The 23,064-nt window shown below is 33.3% G+C and overlaps 3 protein-coding genes across 5 annotated transcripts; 1 reads left to right on the plus strand and 2 right to left on the minus strand.

Annotated features, from left to right (window-relative positions):
• Positions 1–233: 233 nt before the first annotated feature.
• Positions 234–3,793, minus strand: LOC107406393 (ras-related protein RABC2a). Of its 2 annotated transcripts, XM_016013507.4 has the most exons (7): positions 3,474–3,793; positions 3,093–3,326; positions 2,461–2,529; positions 1,893–1,958; positions 1,217–1,338; positions 742–870; positions 234–620 (listed from the first exon to the last, which is right to left on the minus strand). In XM_016013507.4, exons 2-7 carry the CDS (start codon positions 3,229–3,231, stop codon positions 510–512), a joined length of 636 nt encoding a protein of 211 aa, XP_015868993.1. In that variant the 5' UTR covers positions 3,232–3,326; positions 3,474–3,793; the 3' UTR covers positions 234–509. The 2 variants fall into 2 exon arrangements, with proteins under 2 accessions (XP_015868993.1, XP_060668675.1); XM_060812692.1 differs by lacking the exon at positions 3,474–3,793 and having other exon boundaries at positions 3,093–3,467.
• Positions 3,794–5,899: 2,106 nt separating this feature from the next.
• LOC107408128 (uncharacterized) lies at positions 5,900–8,988 on the plus strand. The gene is made up of 7 exons (XM_016015494.4): positions 5,900–6,234; positions 6,332–6,501; positions 7,208–7,284; positions 7,439–7,504; positions 7,692–7,766; positions 7,858–7,932; positions 8,315–8,988. Exons 1-7 carry the CDS (start codon positions 6,083–6,085, stop codon positions 8,732–8,734), a joined length of 1,035 nt encoding a protein of 344 aa, XP_015870980.2. The 5' UTR covers positions 5,900–6,082; the 3' UTR covers positions 8,735–8,988.
• Positions 8,989–9,342: 354 nt separating this feature from the next.
• Positions 9,343–15,620, minus strand: LOC107407394 (phosphatidylinositol 4-phosphate 5-kinase 9). Of its 2 annotated transcripts, none has more exons than XM_016014702.4 (9): positions 15,344–15,619; positions 13,067–14,420; positions 12,496–12,663; positions 12,098–12,263; positions 11,542–11,652; positions 11,115–11,302; positions 10,728–10,882; positions 10,107–10,269; positions 9,343–9,842 (listed from the first exon to the last, which is right to left on the minus strand). In XM_016014702.4, exons 2-9 carry the CDS (start codon positions 14,323–14,325, stop codon positions 9,566–9,568), a joined length of 2,487 nt encoding a protein of 828 aa, XP_015870188.3. In that variant the 5' UTR covers positions 14,326–14,420; positions 15,344–15,619; the 3' UTR covers positions 9,343–9,565. The 2 variants fall into 2 exon arrangements, with proteins under 2 accessions (XP_015870188.3, XP_015869731.3); XM_016014245.4 differs by having other exon boundaries at positions 9,675–9,842; positions 10,117–10,269; positions 15,344–15,620.
• Between the last annotated feature and the right edge of the window lie 7,444 nt (positions 15,621–23,064).

Genomic DNA, 23,064 nt, shown 5'->3' on the forward strand with positions numbered 1-23,064 from the left:
TAAACTTTTCATTTTATTGCGTTCTATCGTTAATTTGATTCCATCTCATTTTTGAATTTATTCCTTAAACCTAACGCAGCCTTTATATTCACCCAAAAAAAAAAGAAAAAAAAATGCAACCTTTATCATAGTAGTCTTAACTTTGTTTCCGCTTGAAAGTGAATCTGATCTGAGCATTAGTATAGTGCTAGCCATCTTAGGAATAATATGAATAAAACCATTGGATCCAAAGATGAAGTAGAAAGCTCACGTATGTTTCACAGCGTTTCACAGCGTGGGTGAAAAACAAGAGGCAACCAGATTTACACAAAGCTAGCAGATGTCGTTTTGAGTGCCAATTTCCCCATAGTAAGTACAAGTGAACAAGTGATGATAATAAAATAGCAACCGAAGGAAGAAAATAAAATTTAAACAAAGAATAAAAAAAAAATAAAAAAAAATTACATATACATGATCTGTTTTTGATATGAGTCAAGCTTTCATATCCAACAGCTCAAATGCAACATCTTTTACGAGCAACAACCACCGCCTGGAGGTGCTTGAAATTCTTGTTTTTGCTTTATAATGTTTCTTTTTACAGCAGTTGAACCTTCTTCTAAAAGACTGGGAACTTCCATTATCTGTTGTTATTCAAACAGTACTAATATGATCAGAACTCAAAATTCAATCGTATAATCTTGGCAATCATAATTTTTAAGGTTCAAAAACAAGAAGTATTTGAAAGCTTTTGCAAAAGAATACCTTTAAGGCAAGCTCTTCAAAACATTGCTCCACATTTTCCCTGGTTTTTGCACTACATTCAAGAAATAAGGATCCAAGCTCTTTAGCTAGAGCAATTCCCTCTTCTCTAGTTACAGCCCTTTCAGAATCCTGAAGTCATAGAAATTTTCTTTTAAGTAATTAATCATAAATAAATCTGTATACAACCCTCTTCTGTTTTCTGTAAAGTAAATACTATGTCATTATCAACAGCAGCAAGATAGAGATGGAGACAGAATTATAATTTGGAGAAGATTATAAAACTTGACAAGATCTCATAGACAACATCTGTAGTCACCAGGAGGAAATATGTATATACACATGAAGATAAGGAAGTAGATCTTGGAAGTCTGTTACTCAACAACACACACGAAGATGAAATGTCATTGAATTTTCACAATAAGGCAAGGATGTGAACAAAGTTTTTAGCCTAATATATTGAGAGCATTAAACTTACTCTGTCAACTTTGTTGCCAACAAGTATTTTGACGCAGTCCTGATTAGTCGAGTACAGTTCCACTTCTTTAGCCCATACATCTGATAAATTTGTAAACGTGTCTCTCCTTGTTACATCATAAACTACAAAACAAGCACACAGATCACTCTGTTAGCTCAAACATATCAATTGAATGGAGAGAATATTGTTAAAGTTATAATTAGGATTTGTTTACATTTGTTATGCGGTAACTGATGCATATTTCATGACAGTTACTATGCACTGATTCACATTGACTTCTGTTATAAACAAAGAGTGAAGAAACGGAATACAAGACTTATGCTACAAAAGATTTTAGAGCGCAAAGAATGAAATCGAAAGAGAAGGTACTTCAAGGCATCCAAGATGCATAAGCAAGATAGTTTCAACTTTCTTCAACTACAAGTAATGACCAGAAGTTGAAAGTGTCCAAGATTGTTAACACTTGCCAGATTTCATTCAAATTTAAAAGTTAGCAGTAAACATATTCTATTCCCTCATTTCAATTTCAATTCATCAGAAAAAAAAAGCATATATAAAAACGGTAATAGTATCAAAATCGTTGTCTATTAACAAGTTGAAAGCAATGTCACATTTTCCGTAAATCAATTTGAGAATCCAGATTGAAGAATGTCATGATATATGTTTGATAGCATACCTAGAATGATCCCTTGGGCACCTCTGTAGTAAGAGCTTGTTAATGTTCTGAATCTTTCCTGTCCAGCTGCAATAGACAATATGTTTTCTCATCTTGTGACAAATTATTCTTAAAAGCACCTAGTAATACTAGAGAACAGAATAATCTAATACATAGAAACCATTTGACCTGTTCAACGAAGAAATAGCATTTGAACACCATAAAGTAAAACTTGCAAGTAACAATTAGGAGCCCAAAGGAAAATTCCTTTGGCACTAGCATGTTACGAACTTCTATAGACCTTTGCAACTTAGCTTCAGAACATGAGCAATTCAAAATAATATAAATCTGTCCGGTGCTTAATCAGAACATTACAAAGTGCAATCAAACAACTTAATTAGTTATCATATCAGTATACAGATGCATTTACGCCAATGTTAACATATGAAATTAGGCCTAATGAATTTTCAAATTTAATAATGCAATGGTCATCAAATTTGAAAACTTAAACCGTTAAGCAGTTTCACACACACGGCCGAAATTCTGAAAATTGGGTACAGAACCAAAACAGAGTAGTGCGATCACTTACCAGTGTCCCAAATCGTCAGCTTCAATCTCTTCTCACCTACTGAGAGTTGCTTGATCTTAAAATCCACACCTATAGATAGAGTCAACAAAGACCCGGTAAAGAAAAGATCAGAAAAATGAACACTCTTATGTATGATCATATCAAAGAAGTGATTAAAAATAAGAAAACAAAAACTCGGCATATCAATGGCACAGCAATGATTGTACCAGTGAATTTAAAGTAGACAAAAGCATCAAAAATCTTAGAGTAACTGCTTTAGTGGGATCCGTACGATGGAAATTGGAAATAAGTTTAATATACAAAACCGGGGCTATAGAGCTTAAGACCATGAGAGAAAACAAAAAATATGAGAAGTTATCTTTGAGAAAAATGCTCAAGGTTATTGATGAGCTGAAAATGATGACACACTCTCTCATCAGAACCAAAATCTAATTACAGATCCAACAGGAACAGGCACCATTTGAATCCTCAAGTGGGTATAGGAAAAAGCAAAACACATGGAAAATACAGAATCCTCTATAATTTATGTCAAGGATAGAGTAAAAGGTCAAAGGACAGTTTTTTTTTTTTTTTTTTTTTTTCCCCTTTTCGGATCATCCAAACAGAAAGTTAGTTGGAGTTAGTAAATTTACCAATAGTTGGAGCTAGATTATCGACGGTGTTAGAGATGAAACTAACGAGAAGACTGCTTTTGCCAACACCAGAATCACCGATCAATAAGATCTTGAATGACAGATCGTAGCTACTGCTCTGACCTGAAGAAGAACCCATTTTTTTTATTCAACTATCTTTATCTATCTCTATCTCTGATAATTAGTGCTTTCTTTTTCCGTCAAATGGGTCTCTCAGAAACTCCCTGAAAAGTACTGTCAAAGCAATGAAATGGAACAAAAATGTTTATTATAAATACAGAGAAAGAAAGAGATAGAGAGAGGAAAGGTAATGCCAATGGGCATCTATCTATCTTTTTGAGAGAGAGAGAGAGAGAGAGAGAAGCAAAAGAAAACGGCTACCTGACCAACAACACAGTAGACACAACCAACGTATTTATTCTTTTCTTTTTTTCTGATTTTACATTTTTTTCTTTTTTATTTTTTCTGAGATGCGATGCCGTATTTGTGGAACTCCTAGCCTCTGTCCTAACTCTGTTCTCTTTTATCCTTGTCCCACCTCCTACTTCTCTTTTATGGATTCCCCAGTTAAAAAAGAAAATAAAGATATCTCAATTTCTGTTATAGCTTCCCCATGCTTATATTTGAGTGTTTCTCCAACTCACTGGAATTTAATGTTATATTCCTTATAGCTCTGTTTTATGTCTCGGAATTAATTTCCTTTATTTTTTTTAATTATTTAATGGATTTAGGAGTGCAATCTTAATGATTTTATTACTCAAAGCGCGCTTTACATGTTTGTATAACTAGTACAAGTGATATATATCATGCAAGATGTATGAACTATATTGGAAATATTTATCTGGAAATAAAAATTCTTCAATTATTTCGTATTATTGAAGTGAGAAAATCTTACTGGTCAATTAAATTTAACAAAAAATTCAGAAATAAAGGGATAAAATATATATATATATATATATATGTATATTGGACATAAATTTTGAAACATTGACAAGATCGAACAAAATCATTTTTGGAGGAACGGAAACGGAAAGGATGGGTCATAGTTGAGAATAGAAAATTGAGTTTGGGAAATAAAGGAGAGAGTCAGTGGCAGGCAAAACGCAGAATGTGTAGAGTTTTGACGTGTTCATTATAATTCAGGCCCAGATTTTTTATAAAAAAATAAAAAATAAAGGGAAAAAAAAAAATTGTGCTGTAGCAAAGCAGCCGACCGTCTGGTGAAGGGGCACTATCATTGTATGGTGACCAAATTCTGATCCCCACCATTAAAGAGCTAAAGAACAAAAGAAATTGACTTTTCCTTTGTTCCCAAAAAAAAAAAAATTACATTTTATTCTGTTTTTATTTGGGTTCATATCCATGATATGTTTCTCCCTAGGACAACAATCCTTTTGTTTTGTTGCTTGTTTATTTCACAAAATCAAATCAATTTAGAACATTCACCAAATCAAAAATCCTGTATTATAGAGCTTTTCCTTATTGCTTAGTTTTAGTTAATCCAAAAATGGAGTCGAATTTATATAAAATAAGAAATTTCCCCTCCCATGTACCATACATAGAAATGCGCTAATTATGAGTAATTATACGCTTGTACTAAATGGTTATGATCAGCTTATTAAAAACCTTAATCTGGTTTAATTACTATTTAGTAATCGCATTGAATTGTATTAACAATAACAAGGACAAGAGCTTGGCAACAGTACATATGTTTAAGTTTTACCTCACCAACAACCCCCAAAATTGCTGGAACTTGGGCTTCCTTCTTGTGGGTACAATGGGGTAGGACTTTTGAGTTTTGTTTTGTTTTGTTTTATTTTTAATTCATTTACTTTGTAGCACATCATATATATATATGTCTTCTTCTTTTTTTCGTTTTATTTTATTATATGTCATTAGTCATCATGATGAAAGTTAATGATAATATTCCCATCCCCCTACCACTCATGAGCTAGGTGTCATGCTTGGTTTAAATTTAAATTCTTGTAATTAAAACTAGTGAGGATGTAAAAGGCTTTGTTGATGATTCTTCTAAATAATATGATGATTAAGGAAATCAAAAGAGAGTGGAAGATTGGAAAGAAATGTTTTTGGATGAAAGAGTTTGTAGGGAGTCCCTTTCTTTATAATACAAGGAAGAACATTTTTCAATCAGGTGATGCCAAACCAGCATGCATCGCAATCACTCACCGAACGAGTAGACAAGCTACCTGATTCGTAGATATTATAATTTATAATTTCTTTTTCATAATCCATACATGCTTTTGCACTTTAATATTTGGCCAAATTTGCTGGCTATGTACACACCTACCTGTATTTATAAATGTACACGATGATGTATGTATTCAAGTATAAGACAATTAATGCTTTTTAAGACATTGGTGTTTGTAGTTTGCACCTGATCCAGCATCCGTGTGATCGTCAGCTATCATTATCAAGCTCATCAATATGTTCGGTGCTATAATGGGCTTCTAATCTCTTCAGTATTTGAAATTCATATTATGTTTATGAAAGTTAAAAAGTCCTCAAAAGTCTTTTAATTTTTGGCATTCAAAGATTTTGTTTTGAACAAATAAAGCTTTTAGTCCTAAAATTTAACAAGTCTTATCATTTGGAAAAAGGACAACAAATGCAATGGCCTTTCCCAAAAAAAAAAAAAAAGACCAGTAAAATGGGCCTGTTGGGTCCAATTTTATGGGCTGGACTGGAAATTGAACTACCCCAACTAGAACCGGCGTCGGGTAACCGAACCCGATTAAAGAAAGTTTTATTTTTTTATTTGTTGTTATTATTATTATTATGTTTTTTGAGAGCAGCTTCCAGATTATACCTTAGGTTGGGTTTGCGTTGGTTCCATAATTTTTCAGAAAAAAAGAAAAAAAAAAAAGGAGGTGGGTTGAAGACGCTGCTAGGGAGCAGGGAAGGAATCGAAGACATAAAACGCAGTGAGAGTGAGGGAGTGAGAGAGTGAGCAATCGAAATCAAGCAACATGGATAGAGAGTGGGGATCGAAGCCTGGTAGCGGAGGCGCTGCCTCAGCTCAGAACGAGGCCATCGACCGCCGTGAGCGCCTCCGTAGACTCGCCCTTGAGACTATCGATCTCGCTAAAGATCCCTACTTTATGCGCAACCACCTTGGAAGGTACTTTTCTCCCTCTGTTGTTGCTGTTGTGTGTTTTGGATGTGGTGGGTGATTTTGATGCAATTTTCCTAACCTTTTTTCAATTGGGTTTTTTTAGTTACGAATGCAAGCTTTGCTTGACGCTGCATAACAACGAGGGCAATTACTTGGCCCACACACAAGGCAAGCGCCATCAAACTAATTTGGCTAAGAGAGCCGCCCGAGAGGCTAAGGAGGCTCCCGCTCAGCCTCAACCCCACAAACGCAAAGTCTCCGTTCGTAAAACTGGTTTGCCTCTCATTATCTCTGTTCCTACTGTTGCAGTTACTACTGCCAACTATAATTACTTCACAATTTTCTTGCTACTCCTTCCATGATCATTTTCTTGCTGTACAATGTTTAGCTGAGGCAGTTATATAGTGTGCTAGTCAAGTCTTGGTAGGCTTTAGGAGATAACACATGGAGATTGATATATCAATATTTATTTTTCTTTGGTTTTTGTGACAAAGTTGTGGTGCTGAATGTGTAAGAGAAATAGACAATACTTTTAAGTATGACATGCGTAATTTATTTATTTATTTTTTGTGGGGGTGAATGACTTGCATAAGTTGTTGAATAGACTTGAGTATTCCATGTAAAGAAAAAATGGTTTTTTACTATAAGGTCGTTATTGACTAGTGTTGGGGACAACTTATTTATATTGATAGCCAAATTTTGGTTAACATAAGAATATGGAATTTGTGAGCAGAGTGCGTGGTTTATTCCCCACTTTTGATTTTCTTGAAATCATTCTTGCTATCTTTTAGTAATATTCTATCTCTTCTACATGGAACATGCTAATGAAATTTTCACTGAATCTTTCATAACTGTGTATCAATACTGCTTTCAGTATTATTCTATCTTCTTCACTTTGAACATGCTAATGAATTTTTTACTGAATCTTTATAACTGTATCATTCTAATATCTTCCTCTAATTATTTCATATGCATCCAGTTAAAATTGGTAGGCCTGGTTACCGTGTCACAAAACAATTTGATCCAGAGACGAAGCAAAGGTCGCTTCTCTTCCAGGTGTGTGTTAATTGCTATAGTAATGTCGTCTTCTTCTTCTTTTTTTTATTTTTTATTTTTTATTTTTTAATATTTGTTATTATCTTTGTGTAAAATCGTCTATGGTTGTTTTGAACTTTGATCTTGCAAAGATTTGTTTTGGTACTTCATGTAGATTGAATATCCTGAAATTGAAGACCTCACGAAGCCAAGACACCGATTTATGTCATCTTATGAGCAGGTAAGCGTTATAATGATGCTAGTGCGTGCTGCAAGTGTTTTCTGATTATCCTTCTACTGTTTTATCCTAATCTCTCTCTCTCTCTCACACACACACACACACAGTGAAATTGCAGTTATGATGCTGAAAATTTGCTAGATAACAGTATGCTAATCTTCTTTTTATGTTTTCTTTTTCATGGATAAAGAGGGTTCAGCCCTTTGACAAGAGATATCAGTATCTTCTTTTTGCAGCCGACCCATATGAGATCATAGCTTTCAAGGTAAATATTTTATTCCTATCGTTTTTCCTTCATTCTTTTTATTTGTGAGTTACTTTTCGAAGGATTAGTTGATATTTATTTGTGGTTTCAGGTTCCAAGCACAGAAATTGATAAATCAACTCCGAAGTTCTTCTCTCATTGGGATCCAGATTCAAAAATGTTCACGGTTAGTGTTTCTGGCTCATGTTCTAATGCTTCAAGCACTTATGGTGTTCTTGGCCACTGACTTTATGTGTTTGTTTGGTCCATCACGCAATGTCATATGTTTAGTCAGTTTTGACTAAAGAACTTGATTCTGTTGGTGGGTAAATTTTTCTTCTTTTTTGGTTTTGCTTGAATTGTGTGGGTCAACTTTCATTCTTCTTATTGCAGTTTCTTTTATAATGTGTCCAAAATAATCGGATTTCACCAATATATTAAGTCACCCACTAGCTGAATCAGTCTGGACCAACCATACTTTTTGAGAGAACGGGATGATATCTATTTTACTATGTTTTTGGTTGGGTTACTTATCTAACCTCGTTATTTGTGGACATGTCAACATGCAGTTGCAGCTATATTTCAAATCCAAGCCACAAGAGGCAAACAAGCCTCAGCCTTCTCCAGCAGCCAATGGCCCAACCGCTCCTGGTGTTCCACCAAGGCCTTTGCCCCCTCCACCTCAAGCTCCTCCTCCTCCACCACCACAAGGATTGCCACCAGGCGCACCCATAGGAAACCCTCCTAGAGCCCCACCCACCTCTCTACCCGGATCCTTACCACCACCACCACCACCTCCAATGGCTAATGGCCCTAGGCCTATGCCCCCTGGAGGAGCTCCACCAGCCCCTCCTCCACCCCCAGCTACTAATAACACAATGGCAAATTTCACTCCCGGTGCTCAGATGGGTAGGCCTCCAACAATGCCACCTCCACAAGGTTTTCCCGGGCAAGGCATTCGTCCACCCCCACCACCTAATATGGGATAGTCGACCTTGAAGCTGCCTGTATCACACCTGGGCGTTCTATAGAGGTTGTGCGAAGGATATTTTGAAGCATGGTGTATCTTATATTTAATCCATATAGACTGTACAAGGGTTAAAAGCTACGAGGACCCAATTAGGCTTTGAATTGACACCTAGCATTTATCCTTTGATTACCTATTAGCCTGTCAATTTTGAACCCTATAAAGATATTTTTCCCCATAGTGTACTAGCTATTTATTATAATTCATTTTATTTCATTTTCTTGTCAGCTGTAAAATGGATTTTGTAACTGAAGTTTTCTCCGGTAAAGATGAAGGTTATACGAATTTGTCAAATATCAATTTGACACCTCAATCGTCAGCAGCTTTCACTCCCAATAATTTTCTCTCTCACAGTGGGTGGAATAAAAATAGTTTCTGGTGAATGAATAGAGATAATAAGATGATTCATTGCACAAAGGACTGATGTATAATATGTTTTGCAGGGGTTCTCTTTGTCGGGGGCCTTAATTCTTTCTTTTTCTATCACCTTTAACAAGTCATATTTATTAACCACATTGCAAGTAATTTAAGAACAGACGGCGCATGCGCTCGAGATTTCAAAACCAAATAAAACCATCAAACAAATAAAATTCGATGTATTAGCAGAATAATGTTGAGGATTGCACCCACCAGCTTAGCCATACTAACATCACAGAATTCCAAACGGCCACTCAAGAGCTATAAGAATAGCGTTTAAACTTTGCAGTTGCAACATGGAAAACAAGTGGCTTATCAAAGGGTAAAACAGAAAACATAAGAGGCTTTTGATATATTAGATTCCAAAAATTATTTTTTAACTCGTTACAGCATTAGTGGGGAACACCTTCTGAATGAATTCTAAGAAGCGCCGGGAATAGAATGTAGGGTCCACGGCGGATATGGATAAGGAATCAAACTGAAGAGATTTGTATGCATGTTCAATCTTCTTACTCATGTTGTACTCTTGCAATATATCAATGATACCCAAATATAGCACTACGTCATATACTCCATGAAACGTCTGCTTTTCATGGTTCTCTAAAGCCTGCTCTGCCCTTGCTGGCATATTCACCCCCAGTTGAATTTGGAGTCTGCATTTCAAAAGTAACAGAAAATACAATTGAATTCTACAACATGAAGTTCAAAATTAACAATATGCAAAAAGTACGTTTTTTCTAGTGTTATTTTTGGCTACAAAAAACATTCATTTATCTAAGACTAAGACCCTTAAAAGGCCTATATAAAAAACATTTATCAGCTGAGGCAAAATGCATCAAATAAGTCAAACCAAAAAAAAAAAAAAAAAAAAAGGCATTACAAAAGATTGATCCTCCGCCATTATAATGCATTCTTACCTTGCTGTACCTGGTAGGAGTAGATCCACTTCCTCATCACCAGCAGATGATGCTCGCAATCGACTACCTCTGATGTGAGGACCCACAACTACACTATTATCATCTCCTCGAGGGACTAAAACAAGGCCCTGAGGGTAGTTGGAGATCTCATCCTCTAAAGTCTCTGTTGAAACATCACCAAGAAAACTTAAATGTTAATCATACCAAAAAAGAAAAGGGGCAACTCAAGAGCTATCTTGAAGAGGGCCCAACACAAAGCAAAAGTAGAAAAAATGGAAAAACACACTAGAAAACTACAAAAGCACAAGCTGTCACAAAGGAGAACACAAGAAATGATGGGATAGAAACCAATTTTTGCAGGTGGTGTTGTAATTCATTTAAAGCATGTAAGCCATTCCATTTGACCTTTGTTGCTTCATTTTCATTAAACATTACACTTCCTGTAAGTAAATTCTATCACAAGTTTTATTATGGCTACATTGATTTCCCATCTTTGCTTTAAATCGTTATTAGTAATCAAGAACAAATAATAGACTAGCATGCTTCCTGCCAACGATATAACAATTTATATGGATAAGGGTGGTTAGGAACAAGCTCTTTAAATTTAAGCATTTACGTTACCTTCCTCTGCAAGCATTTCCAATCCATCTCTCATGCCCCGATTGGAGGACATGAAAGTTCTTAGGTGCTGTGGGGCACGATAATGCACACCCAGCAGAAGGCTGTAATCCATTATGTTCTGGGCTTCCAAAAACTTACTATCAATTTCAATCTGCCTGCATGAAAAGTTTATATAGGAAGAAAACATTAATAATACGAGCAGCAATGATTATGGAATAATTAGGACCAAAGTCATTCTTGAATTTCACATTTTCTTAGCAAAATTGTAGAAGCAACTAGTTATCTGCAGCATTATATTACAAAAACAATATTCGATAGACCTAAATTACGAATTGCAAAGTGCAGGAAATTGAGATTAAAGAAAAAACTTTCGGAATTTTTACTTACTGCAATAAAGCCTCCCTCCACGATGGTTCCAAATAAAAGGAATAGTTTAAATCCAAATCCTTAAGGGTTGTGTTTTCATCAATTTCAACCTTGTCTGCAGAACGCCCTAGAGATGAACCTTTCAGATCAAACCTTCGATGTATTCTTAATTCTGTACAGAACATATTTCCCATCACTACAAAACGAAACTGCAAAGCAGAAATTATTATACTAGCATCAGCTTCAAGAGTACAAAAGATTTTATAAAACAAATAAGCAATAAGACAAGTCAGATTGCCTCCTAGACCTGGTAATACTAACTCATAAGAACTAAAAATTTTTTAAATGGTTGTAGGATAAAAGTAGAGCTGGTTATGATATCATTATGCATGATATCAAGCTCCCCAGCATTGCAGTGGAAAAGAATCTAGGTCATAGTGCTCATTACCTTTTGACCACTTGAAGGTTTGATCCTATGAAGACCAAAGAATTTTGTGATCAGTGTGTTCTCATATGACCTTACATGATGATGATAATCTGGAAGCATCCGCAAAAGAACCTATTAATCAAATCATTAGTCAGTAGATGTTCAAAAGATTGAAATAAAGGAGGCAAAGGAAACAGAATAATGACTACAGAAAATGTAATGAATTCCGAACTGCAATACTTTAGCAAAGAATTGAAAGTATAAAAGTAATAAAACAAGCCAACGAAAGACACATGGACGAAGTAGTTTCTAAGTAACAAGTGATGAAAAATATAGTAATTCAAAAAAATAAAATTAAATTAAATTAAAAAAAAAAAAAAAAAAAAAAAACAATGCGCTCTCTTTTCCATAAATCCATCTGCTTGTGCAAATATATATCACAGCAAACAATTTAGAGGCTCAAGTTTTCAAATCGCATACACATATGCTGAGACAGTTGGGACTCAGCATCCATAAAGAAATTAACTACAATTAACACAAACAGAAAGGGGCCGAGTTCAGAAAGAGACAAACAGACCTTAACTTCAGATTTTCGGAGTGTCTTAATCATGAAACGATCATCTTGGGACAGAAAAAACACACTACCACTTTTCCCAGGTGAAGAGAGTTCTCTTAGAGCATCATTTCCACAAATAGACATCATGTAGTCCGCAGCATCAATCTTGAACATCTCCCTCAAATTCCTACAGTTGGCATTACTATTAACAAGGCTATGCATATAACATCAAAAACATGAAATACAAATGCAGCTTAAATGGCAAGAAGATAAGCAACTTACAAACTCAAAGTTGATTATATAGCATCTGCTCCATTTATATATAGAAAGTTCAATGTTTTACAAATGCATCAAGCAGTCATGCTGCTCACAAAATTCAACAGAAGGAATGAAGCACAACTAAATGACAAACAACCAACCTGAAGACCATAGGACAATAATCTTTCCACTTAAAATCTTCTGATTGATGAGAAGGCGTCAGCTGAGAGCCTTCTTTAGGAAAATTCATCCAAAAACTTGCCCTTGGGCCAAAATCTGATGCCCGTACTTCTCGCCTTTGTATTGGTGTAATTTTCCCCACAGTATATCTGACCATATTCTAATGCATGTTCAACATTAAGCTCCCCAAAAATTGTGAAATGGAAAATTACAAAACAATTAGTTATGGATGACTGAATTTTTTTTCATTGCTCTTAGATGATATTATGATTCGCAAGTAAAACAAATTTAAGCTATCTGGGGTAAGTCTTTGGAAGCACACACAAGAAAATATTATTTGACCTGAAGGAAAACCATAAGATTTTATCATGATACTAAATATTATTTTCTGGTTTTCTTTCCTTTTCTATTTTTTCTTTTTCTTAAAAGTAGGAAATCAATGAGTACAAGCTTGGATACTTTCTAGGCAGCATAAATAAGTATCATTGAGTAATAAGCTCATACAGTAAACATTAATAAGGCGCATATAAGCAAGTAAAAACGTGACTGTACCTGATACCAAGCTGCAAACTCAGCATTAAATCATAACTCCTGTGTCCTTTGATGATTGCTTCACCTGGCTTCTTAACCTCTTTTGCCAGTTTCTTTTGTCTCCGTTTTGCTCTTCTAGACGAAAAGCTATCGTTTAACACTAGCTCACTAATTAGGACACCCTGCATATATTCCCGTTCCAAGATTGGAATGTTTGGGTAAGGATCCTTTTCTCCACCTTCTAATACAGGTTCAGATAATCCTAACGATGAATCATGTCCAATCACTTTTTCTATCGATACCTCGAGGCTCCACCGCCTTTCCAAGGAAACATTTGTGCCACGAGACTGCTCCAAATTTAACATGTTTCTCTTTGAGAGCTTATCAGATGAGCCACGACGAGATCCATGGCTCTCCCCAACTTTGACATTTCCCAAATCTGCTGAAGTAGCATGATGGATATGCGCATTGTTCTGCTTTTTCATACCTGGCAATAAACCTCTTTTCCTTAAAGCATTGAGGTAAAGTTCTTCTACAGCCGGAAGTCGGCTGCCTTTAGGATAAAATGATCCTTTTCCATCCTTTAATCCATGTGTCCAAGTTCCAACATAACAGCCACCATCACTCCACGTATATACTCCAAATCCATGCATCATCCCATTCAGCCAGCTTCCTTCAAATGAATCTCCATTTGTCCAAGTTAAAGTTCCTTTCCCCGACATTTTTCCTCCTTTCATATTTCCTAGATAAACATTTCCATTAGCCCATGTATACTTACCAGGGCCTTCTGGTGTTCCCTGGATCCAAGACCCTTCAAAGCCATCTCCATTAGGATAAGTTTGATATCCTAAACCATGTTTAACATTTAATCGCCAACGTCCCTTGTAGGTCAATTTATCCGATCCAATGTATATCCCTGTACCATGTAAATAACCACCAGAAAATTCACCCTCATAAACTGCACCAGAAGCCCACTGAATTTTTCCATTCCCATGTCTCATCCCCCGACTCCACTCACCGTCATATACACAACCATCTGACCAGAAATACTTCCCCTTTCCTTCAGGGATGTTGCCGAGCAGTGAACCGGAGTAAGATTCCCCATTGGGGAGCAAACGCTCCCCAACTCTAAAGCCAGCAGTTTCAGAAGTATGAGAAAACTCACCATTAGTTGATATTGAAGAAAGGTCTTTGTCAGGAATTGCATCAAGAGATTTTGTTCTCTCTGCACAAGAAAGTGCTCCCTCCACGTTATCAACAATGGCCACAAGGCCAGACATGCATAATGGCCAAGAGATTACGGTTCCTTATATATCATACATACACAGAGGTTCTCATATCCCATAAGATAACGTAGTACTCCTTGACCTTTGATCTATGAACAAAAAAGAATTCAGAGACTTGTCAATGAGGTGTGAGGATACAGACTTTCAAGAGCATCATAACATAAACAAATATAATTAAAAAGAAATTATTTTATTCTTGTCACCACCAGAGCCGCAATGAAGGAGTAAATAGCAGTGTTGGTTTGCAACAGACACAACTTACATTATGCATCGGTAATCTCCGGGATGAAAAATTGCTTATAGAAGCGGGTAACAAGAACAAAATATGAGTCCAACACATTAAAAGATTTAAAATCCCGTACAAAATATAATCACGAAATATCATAATCTCCAGAAAGAATGCCTTTCTTTTTTTTTTTTTTGGTGAGTTTCGTAACTATAACAGGATCAAATTAAACAACAAAACAGAAATTTTCTTTCAATAATTTAAAAAATCGAGTTGCTTTTTTTTTCTTTTTAATTGTTGGTTAAGATTCTTTCATTTTCTAGCTCTGTAAAACAAATACGCAGTTCCAAAAATACGCTTAAATCCAATTAGCAAACACAAACATCTAAAACATCACATGAAATATACTAAAGCTTGTTGAGCTCTAAACGAGCATGCTTTTATACCCATTTCCAAAATCATTGACTTCAATTACAAAGGCTCTTCCGGTCGTTTTATTTATTTATTTATTTATTTTCATTCTGAGGAAGCTCCAGCTGCTTTTTAGTTGACTTTCTTCATTTTGATTCCAAAAAAGAAAGAAACATTTTCAGCTAATTCTGCCACAAAATCTAATATCCAACCAAATAGTCACTCACCAAAAAGCAAAAAAAAGCAATTCGAAAGTAGCAGAAAGCATAACAAAGTTTTTAACAAAAAAGCCAAAACATTCCAAAAAACAGCTAGGATTTCCGTGAACTTTATGATAAGAGCAAACACAAACAAACACAGAGGAAGAGAAAGTACCTGGTTGGATCAAAGGCCTAAAAAAAGTTTTGTTTAATGCTTTGAGAAGTTGAATATTGGAGGCAGTGGTTACTGGTTATTGGTCTTTTGAAGCTTTCTCTGCTTCGCTTTTGGATCAATCTTTTCGATGGTGACGAAATGTTACAATTCCCAAACCCAATTGATTCCACGCTCTCTCCCTCACCTCAGCTACTTTGCCAGACGTAAGTCCGTTCCAAAAAATATAGCCAAAAATAAATTAAATAAATATACCAAAACCAAACCTATAATTTACCAAATTTTTACCAAAGAAAAATATCGCCTCCCGCTCCAACTATATCAGAATATTGCCGTTTCCTGAAAAGACGATTGTACCCACGTTAGGTCGATTCGTGGAACATTGATTTGTTTTTTCCTTTTTTTTCTTTTGATTAACTAATTAATTAATTAATTTCTTCTTAGTTGGTGTGACTTTGCCTCCTTTGGAAAGTACAGACTATTTCCTATTCTCATCAACTAGTAAACCTCGAAATTATTACACTTTTTTTGTTATTATCTTATCTCTAAAATATCCAAAAAGAAAAATAATTCTTATCATATTCTTATATGTTACATTTATCAATTTTTTCATATATTATTAAATAAATTTCTTATATTTTTCTACTAATTTCTTTTTATATCGTCGTGAATAATTTTTTTTTTTTATAAAGATCGTAATAATTTGATATTTGAACAGTATATAGATTAAAAGGCAGTGGATTTTTGCAACTGAGGATAAAGTAAAGCAAAAGGATAATGATAAGGGGACAAAGTGTAATTATGTCTAATCATAATATTTATTGTTTACTCAGAAAAATAAAATAAAAATATATTATGTTCATTGTTTATTTAATAAGTTGAATTAGTAAAAAAAAAAAAAAAAAAAGTCACTTACGAATCCTGTGTGGCTCACGTACGAATCCCATTTAACAATGGTGAGAATTTGACCTTAAGCTTTATTGCGGTTTGACGGAGATGGGGTAGGCCATCTTTGCTCATCTTTTGGGTGACGTTCGATAAGGATGTGTTGAAGGCTAATAGCGTAATTGATACTGTATATTGTTGTTTCAATTTTCGACTAGTTGAAAAAATAAATAAATAAAAAAAACAAATTTTAAAAAAAAAATTGTAGGTCCAACAATTTCCTTTATTTTTTTATTTTTTTATTTTTATGGGTCCAACTTTGTAAAGAATTCTTTGTAACATATATATATATATATATATATATATATATATATATATATATATTTTTTTTTTTGGCTGAAAAAAGGATTCTTTGTAACATGTTGAGGGTATTGTTAAGTTAATGATAAATGCTTTTATAGGTATATAAGTTATTTCAATTATACGTATATTTGTTCTCTTCTTCTTTTTAGGCTAAGGAAATATTATATAATATAATTATCCGTATATTTCATTTCCTTTTATTTTGGTGAATAAATTATCCGTGTATTTCATTAACAACAAAGCAAAATGAGTTAAAGTACCGTTGATTTCCGCGATGCATTAAATAATGTTTGAAATCTTGAGGGCATGATTTGCCTATGATAAGCAAGTTACATTTATGATTTTTTGTACTTTTTATTTGAATAAAATATTTAGGAAAAAGTATATATATATATATATTTTTTTTAAAGTTCGTGTCAACAAAAAAGAAAAACGAAATGAATGTTACTTTTCTTTTAGGTACTTTCATTATTGAAGCAAAATTATTTAAATATATATATATATATATATATATCTTTGTCAGTAAAAAGTAAACATGCAAATCTACCCAAAGTAAAAACGTAAAACGGGGTTAACTTGGGAATTAATGTCATTAATCATTACCACATGTTGATCGAATTGGTACAGTCAATAACGTGGATATACGCTGCATATATCCTATTTCCCACTTGGAAATTATTGTCGGCCAATTTTTATGGTGTGTTTTGGTTTTAATTTTATATACTTATTTTCTTTTAACTTTTTGGTAAGCTCCGTTGTATTTGCAATAATCAAAGAAAAAAGATCAAGTTGTTCGCGAAACTTGTCCAAATGTTATCTTATTGAAGCAGTCCACAATTTTATGTAATTTTATTACCATTCATTGCATGCGGTAGCCGACCAACAATAATTTATTTTATTTTTTGGTGAATAAACCAACAATAATTTAGTAATGACATCAACGGAAATTTCTATTAATTATAAGTTTAATTAACGTTATTGTAATTATAATAAATAAACTACACGTATTTTTTATGGATACTATTATTATTTTGTTCTTCACTATATATATATATATATAACTCTTTATATATATCTATATATATATATAACTCTTTATATATATCTATATATATATAACTCTTCTTAATCAGCCGCCGGCTGAGTGGTGAAACATTCATGGAGTGGACAAACAGTTGTATTTAGCATAAAAAGTTATATATTCACCACAAAAACAAGGCATAAAAAGTTAGATGAGGGAAATTATATGTATAAAAGATTAGTTACACTTGCATACATCATTACCATATATGTATATATATATATATGAGTGGTTTATATTGGTGAATGCTTGGATTATAATCGTTGGGACATATTCTAAAGTAGTGAACAGGAGCTGGTTGTTTGATAAAAAAGAAAAAGAATTAATATTTGAAGTACCTAGTACAAAAAGGAAAAAGAAAAATAAAGGATTCGATCATATGTCTCTTGCACGTGATGTGTTTAGCTTTAGTGCCTGCAGCCGACGATCAAACAGTGCAAAAACATTTTATATGGTCTGTTGGTATATTTATAAAGGTCTTTAATTAATTATAATTATCAACATAGCTAGCTAATTCCCGTGCCCTCCAAGCATTAATATTTCCTATGTATGTATGGTTCAAAATTAAGATTATTTTTTCTTTCTAAGATCAGATCTAGAATTTGATAGACTCGACTTGTATTTTTTGTTTTTTGCTTTTTGCTTTTTTTTTTTTTTTTTTTTTTTTGTGGTTGCTATGAATTGATTGAACTTCTATTTCTAAAATATATGGGAATCATTATATGTCCCTATTTTTCTACTTTCATTTATATCCGATGGAATTATATCTTATTTTAGATAAGAATAGAAATAATATATATATATATATATATATATATGACAAAAAAATCTAGATCCCTTCTAAATATACATTTATTCAAAAATAAAATAAAATAAAGAAAGATCAAATTGCTTATTATGACTCCAAGCAAAGCAAACGTATGTTATATATTATAGATATTACCATCCTAACCATAATGCTAGTACGGTCAATTAACATTAATTGATAATGGTGGCAAACTTGTATTTATTTATTTTCCTATTTTTAATCATGTAGAAAGACAAAAATTCACTGGAACCCATTTAAATAAATAGTAACGTCATGATTGGAACACACGTGATTAGATACGAGGGAAGGAAGTTTATAATTAAGAGATATCTAATAATAATAATATAAATTAATCTGCCATCTACCCTGTCAAATCTCATATTAGCAAGAAATTAGAAAGAACAAAACAAAAAGAGACCCCGCACATAAGAATTATGTATACAAAGACTGTTCGGTAAGAATTTAATTATTATTAATTGCGTTGTAAGAGTGATAAAAAGGTAAGAGGTATTATATATAATGTAAAAAGATAAGACATATTATATATAATATACATTCTAGATCATACACATATCAAACGGGAATGATCACAATCATGATGACGATCATGATCCTGATTCCCATGAACATCAAGAATTTCTAATATATATACCGGTCTGACAGAGAGCTTAAAAATGACAACCAATGTAAGAGCTTTTGCACTCGAAATTAGATGCCATCTAGCTCTTATAATTTAATGATATTATTCTAAGGCTTTTCTTTTTGGTATTTAGTCCATGTTACAGCATCCAATTCCATAATGTCACGTTTCGATGCTACCACTTTATAGAAGCAATTTTGGACCATCACATTGGAATATGAGATTAGATCTTCATGTAGGTAGCCACTGTCTAAGACAACTGAGCTATATACCAAAGCTTACTTTCCACTTATACCCACTTTCGTAAAGATCCTGAACTTGTTATTCATATATATGATTTGTGATGAATTATGATTTCGATAAAAGTGAAAGAGATAGGCCGAGACAAAAAAAAAAAAAAAAAAAAAAAAGGAAAGAAAAAAAAGTTAGAAAGTTATAGTCCGACTGACAAATTCATTTCAAATTTTCCAACTTCTAATTTCAATTCAATGTGTGATGCTGATCTAGTTGTCTTGTACCGGCCGCAACCGACCATTTCCATCGCCGACTCATATTACTTTTTATTCATATTTTGATTATTTATTTTCATCTAAACCATCCATCTCTTGTGCCTTTCTGTCTTTGTCTCTCTGCATACATCATGTATACGTATATGCCTGTTGAACCTGAAGCCCACCTTCTGAATATATAATATGATTTTGATGCCCGTCGATATCTTTGTTGTTGTTTTTATTTTCTTGAAGACAAAGTTTCTCAGTTATTGGACAGCCATTCTTGATATCACACGTAGGTAAAGCGTGATATACATTCGCTCTCTGAAAAAATAATACACTCCGTACGATGGTCGTTTTCTTTACTAGTAATTTACTTAATTTCGCGTTCATTACCCCTAGGAATTATTACCGAACCAATTAATCAATCTTTCACTCTGGATGGTTTTCTCATCACTCTGAGTTGGATATTTATTTAACGTCTATTTTTTTCAAGATAGCTTTCTCTGTCAAGATATATACTGTTTAAGGCCCTATACACAAGTAATTTTTGCAAACAAGGTTACAAGTATTCTCCTATAAACTGATTTATGCTTGCATATTTAACCAAAAAGGACGAGTAGGTTTTTTTTTATTTTTTTAAAAAATTATATATTATCAAAATTCTGATGGAGAAAGGACCTGATCGTTAGCTACATATAAAGATAGCAAACAGATCTGTCATTTTCTTACTCAGTAGAGAAGTTAGACTTAAATTAAGCCTAACCAAATAAATACAAATAGAAAGGATATCAAATGCTTTCATATCTATTCTCTCTTTATATATCAATTTTTATTATAGTGTGTTTGTACGACTACTATATAATGAATGTGGACAATCTTTCAATGCCAAAAAATTGATTTTTTTTTACATGGATTATAAGTTATTGACAATTTTTCAGCATTAAAAAATTGCCTATTACCATACAAAGGTAAACGTGGATACCTAATATATAATGTGGCTGCATCTATTATATGCTCAATCAGGCAGGGCAAAATTGAATGCACTATGTTCACGATGGCATTAATTTAATTATGCCTTTCTTATACATGCAGTGCATGCTAACGTACAAGTAGTACTATATATATTTAATAATATAATGCTAATAAAATACATTTTTGCCTTTTATTTTATTTTTCCAACAAATAGTATTATTCTTTTTTAAATAAAAAGAAAAAAAAGTTCATGGAAAGTAGTATGGTTTATTTAAACTTGTTAGGGAACATACAGATAGAAAGGGCAAGTGGTAGCTGCACTGGGAAAAAGGAGAGGCTGCGTGGCATAGTAGAGGATCTTGTTGGATTGGATTGTGAAGATTTATGATTAGTGCTAACAAATCTATGTCTGAAATAGATAGCCACATCCACTATTGGAACCCATGATAAAATCTCCACTGCTGTCTCATATAGTCTTTACACTTCCATTATCAGTTTATTAACCAAAATTTTATTTGAATATGTAAGGATTTTAACCATCGAAAAAATAAATAATGTCAATGTATAAATAAAATATAAAAACAAATTGACAGATTGCTTAATGGTTTAATTAAGTCAAGTTTAAGAAGTGCATGGTCCCCACTGCATTCAAACAAATTAATGATGAATACCATAATATTCGTAAATTTCAAAAGTGCTAGAGACTGGAGTGAAAAAAGAGATGGAACCCTGTAGTTATGGAGCTGCACCTGACAGACCCATATATGCGCGCTTCAATAAGTCTTTACAGTTGTCACCAACCCAGAAAGAAATGATTATATATATGGATATTGATCAAGGAGCAATATTCTGTATTTATTCAATCTTCAACCTCGAAATCATATGCATGTGCATACACAATGCATGTGTCTTGTCTCACTAGATTAATTTAAAATCCATCAACTAAAGACTCGCAGTGGAGCTCCAGTGGCAGAGATCCATAACCTTGGCCTGTGAGCGCCAGGTTCGAGTCTATGGGGTGGGTTGGGGTGCCTGGGGGCAACAGCCACACTAGCCAAAAAAAAAAAAAAAAAACTATTCAATAAAAAAAAAAAGATTAATTTTAAAATCCGCTTAGTATAAATTAACCATCAAATTATTATAATAAACACATACAAGATTAGACTACGTACTGGAGTTCTACATGCTTCCTATATAATCTCCCCTTAAATTCATATTGATTTTTTTTTTTTTTAAAAAGGTGTTTATGTTCTTAAAACTGAAAAAAATTAAAATAATGGAATGAAAATATATTGGATGATGGGAATGAGCAAATCTATGAGCATAGAAATTGAATACTTGCCATTATTTGATTAGTTTAATTTTTTCTTAAATTACAAATTGGTTAATTTTTATAGACAATTTTGAAAGCGATCGGTAAAAGCTATTTGCTCTATATATATAAATAAATTAATAATATGTGCCAAAGAGTGAATGCTTTTCCGTTTTGCTAAGAATCTATATATGTTGGAACGAACTTGGTGTATATCTATACATGTATATATAGGTTGGGTCCACACTCATCTGCTATTTATTTATTCCCCTGTGCCTCGTGACTATAACATCTTTTACAAAGAGTAGCTAGTGGGAAAATTGCACTCATCTAAAGTAAGATTATCCTTTACATAGAGAATTGCTAAACGTGCATGGATAACATACTTTAATTTACGCAAAATTTTAAACTTGCTATCTATGTTGACCTCTTAAAACACTAGATCTTCTTTATTTGGGTTCTGTCATGTGGCAACTTCAGGTGGGAGATAAGCCCCTTTAGGTGGGGAAAAAGCGATCCGGCTATATATGTGTATATTTTATATTATTAATATATATATATATCCACACATAGTATATAATTCAACTATGCGGAATGATAAGACGTTCCAAATATTTAATAGATGTAGCTCAATTCTGAAATTATAATCTATATATGTTTGATAAGAACTGATCTCAATGAAATGGGTCGTTAACATGGACTTCTTTATAAGTGGATGAACAAGCTTCCATCACGATTATTAAATTAAGCTTCGATACTTTTAGAAAGAGGGTCCGAAAATCCTATAGGTAAGATACGTAGACAATATAGATGAAGCAAATAATTAAGTTAGAGAATCTTCATGGGACAGTTCATTGCTAAACCTACTGTTTATTTTTTCAAATTTTCTACCTTACAATAAAAAAAGAAAATCATCATATAACATGTGATATATGCTAGTTGAAATACCACTGATCCTAAATGTAGGTCTGTTTTTTTTGGATTTTTCTAGATTTTTACATTTTTTTATTTTTATTTTGGATGGAGTTGTTGAGTTTTTTAACTCAAGATCTTTTGAATTTCTGGTTCTGATACCAAATTGAAATACCACTGATCTCAAAAACTTAAGCTTATAGGAGATGGATTTTCATTTCATTTATATTTTTCTCTAACAATGTTTATCGACCATG

This window comes from Ziziphus jujuba, chromosome 11 (assembly GCF_031755915.1).
Source record: "Ziziphus jujuba cultivar Dongzao chromosome 11, ASM3175591v1".
NCBI classification, from domain to species: domain Eukaryota; kingdom Viridiplantae; phylum Streptophyta; class Magnoliopsida; order Rosales; family Rhamnaceae; genus Ziziphus; species Ziziphus jujuba.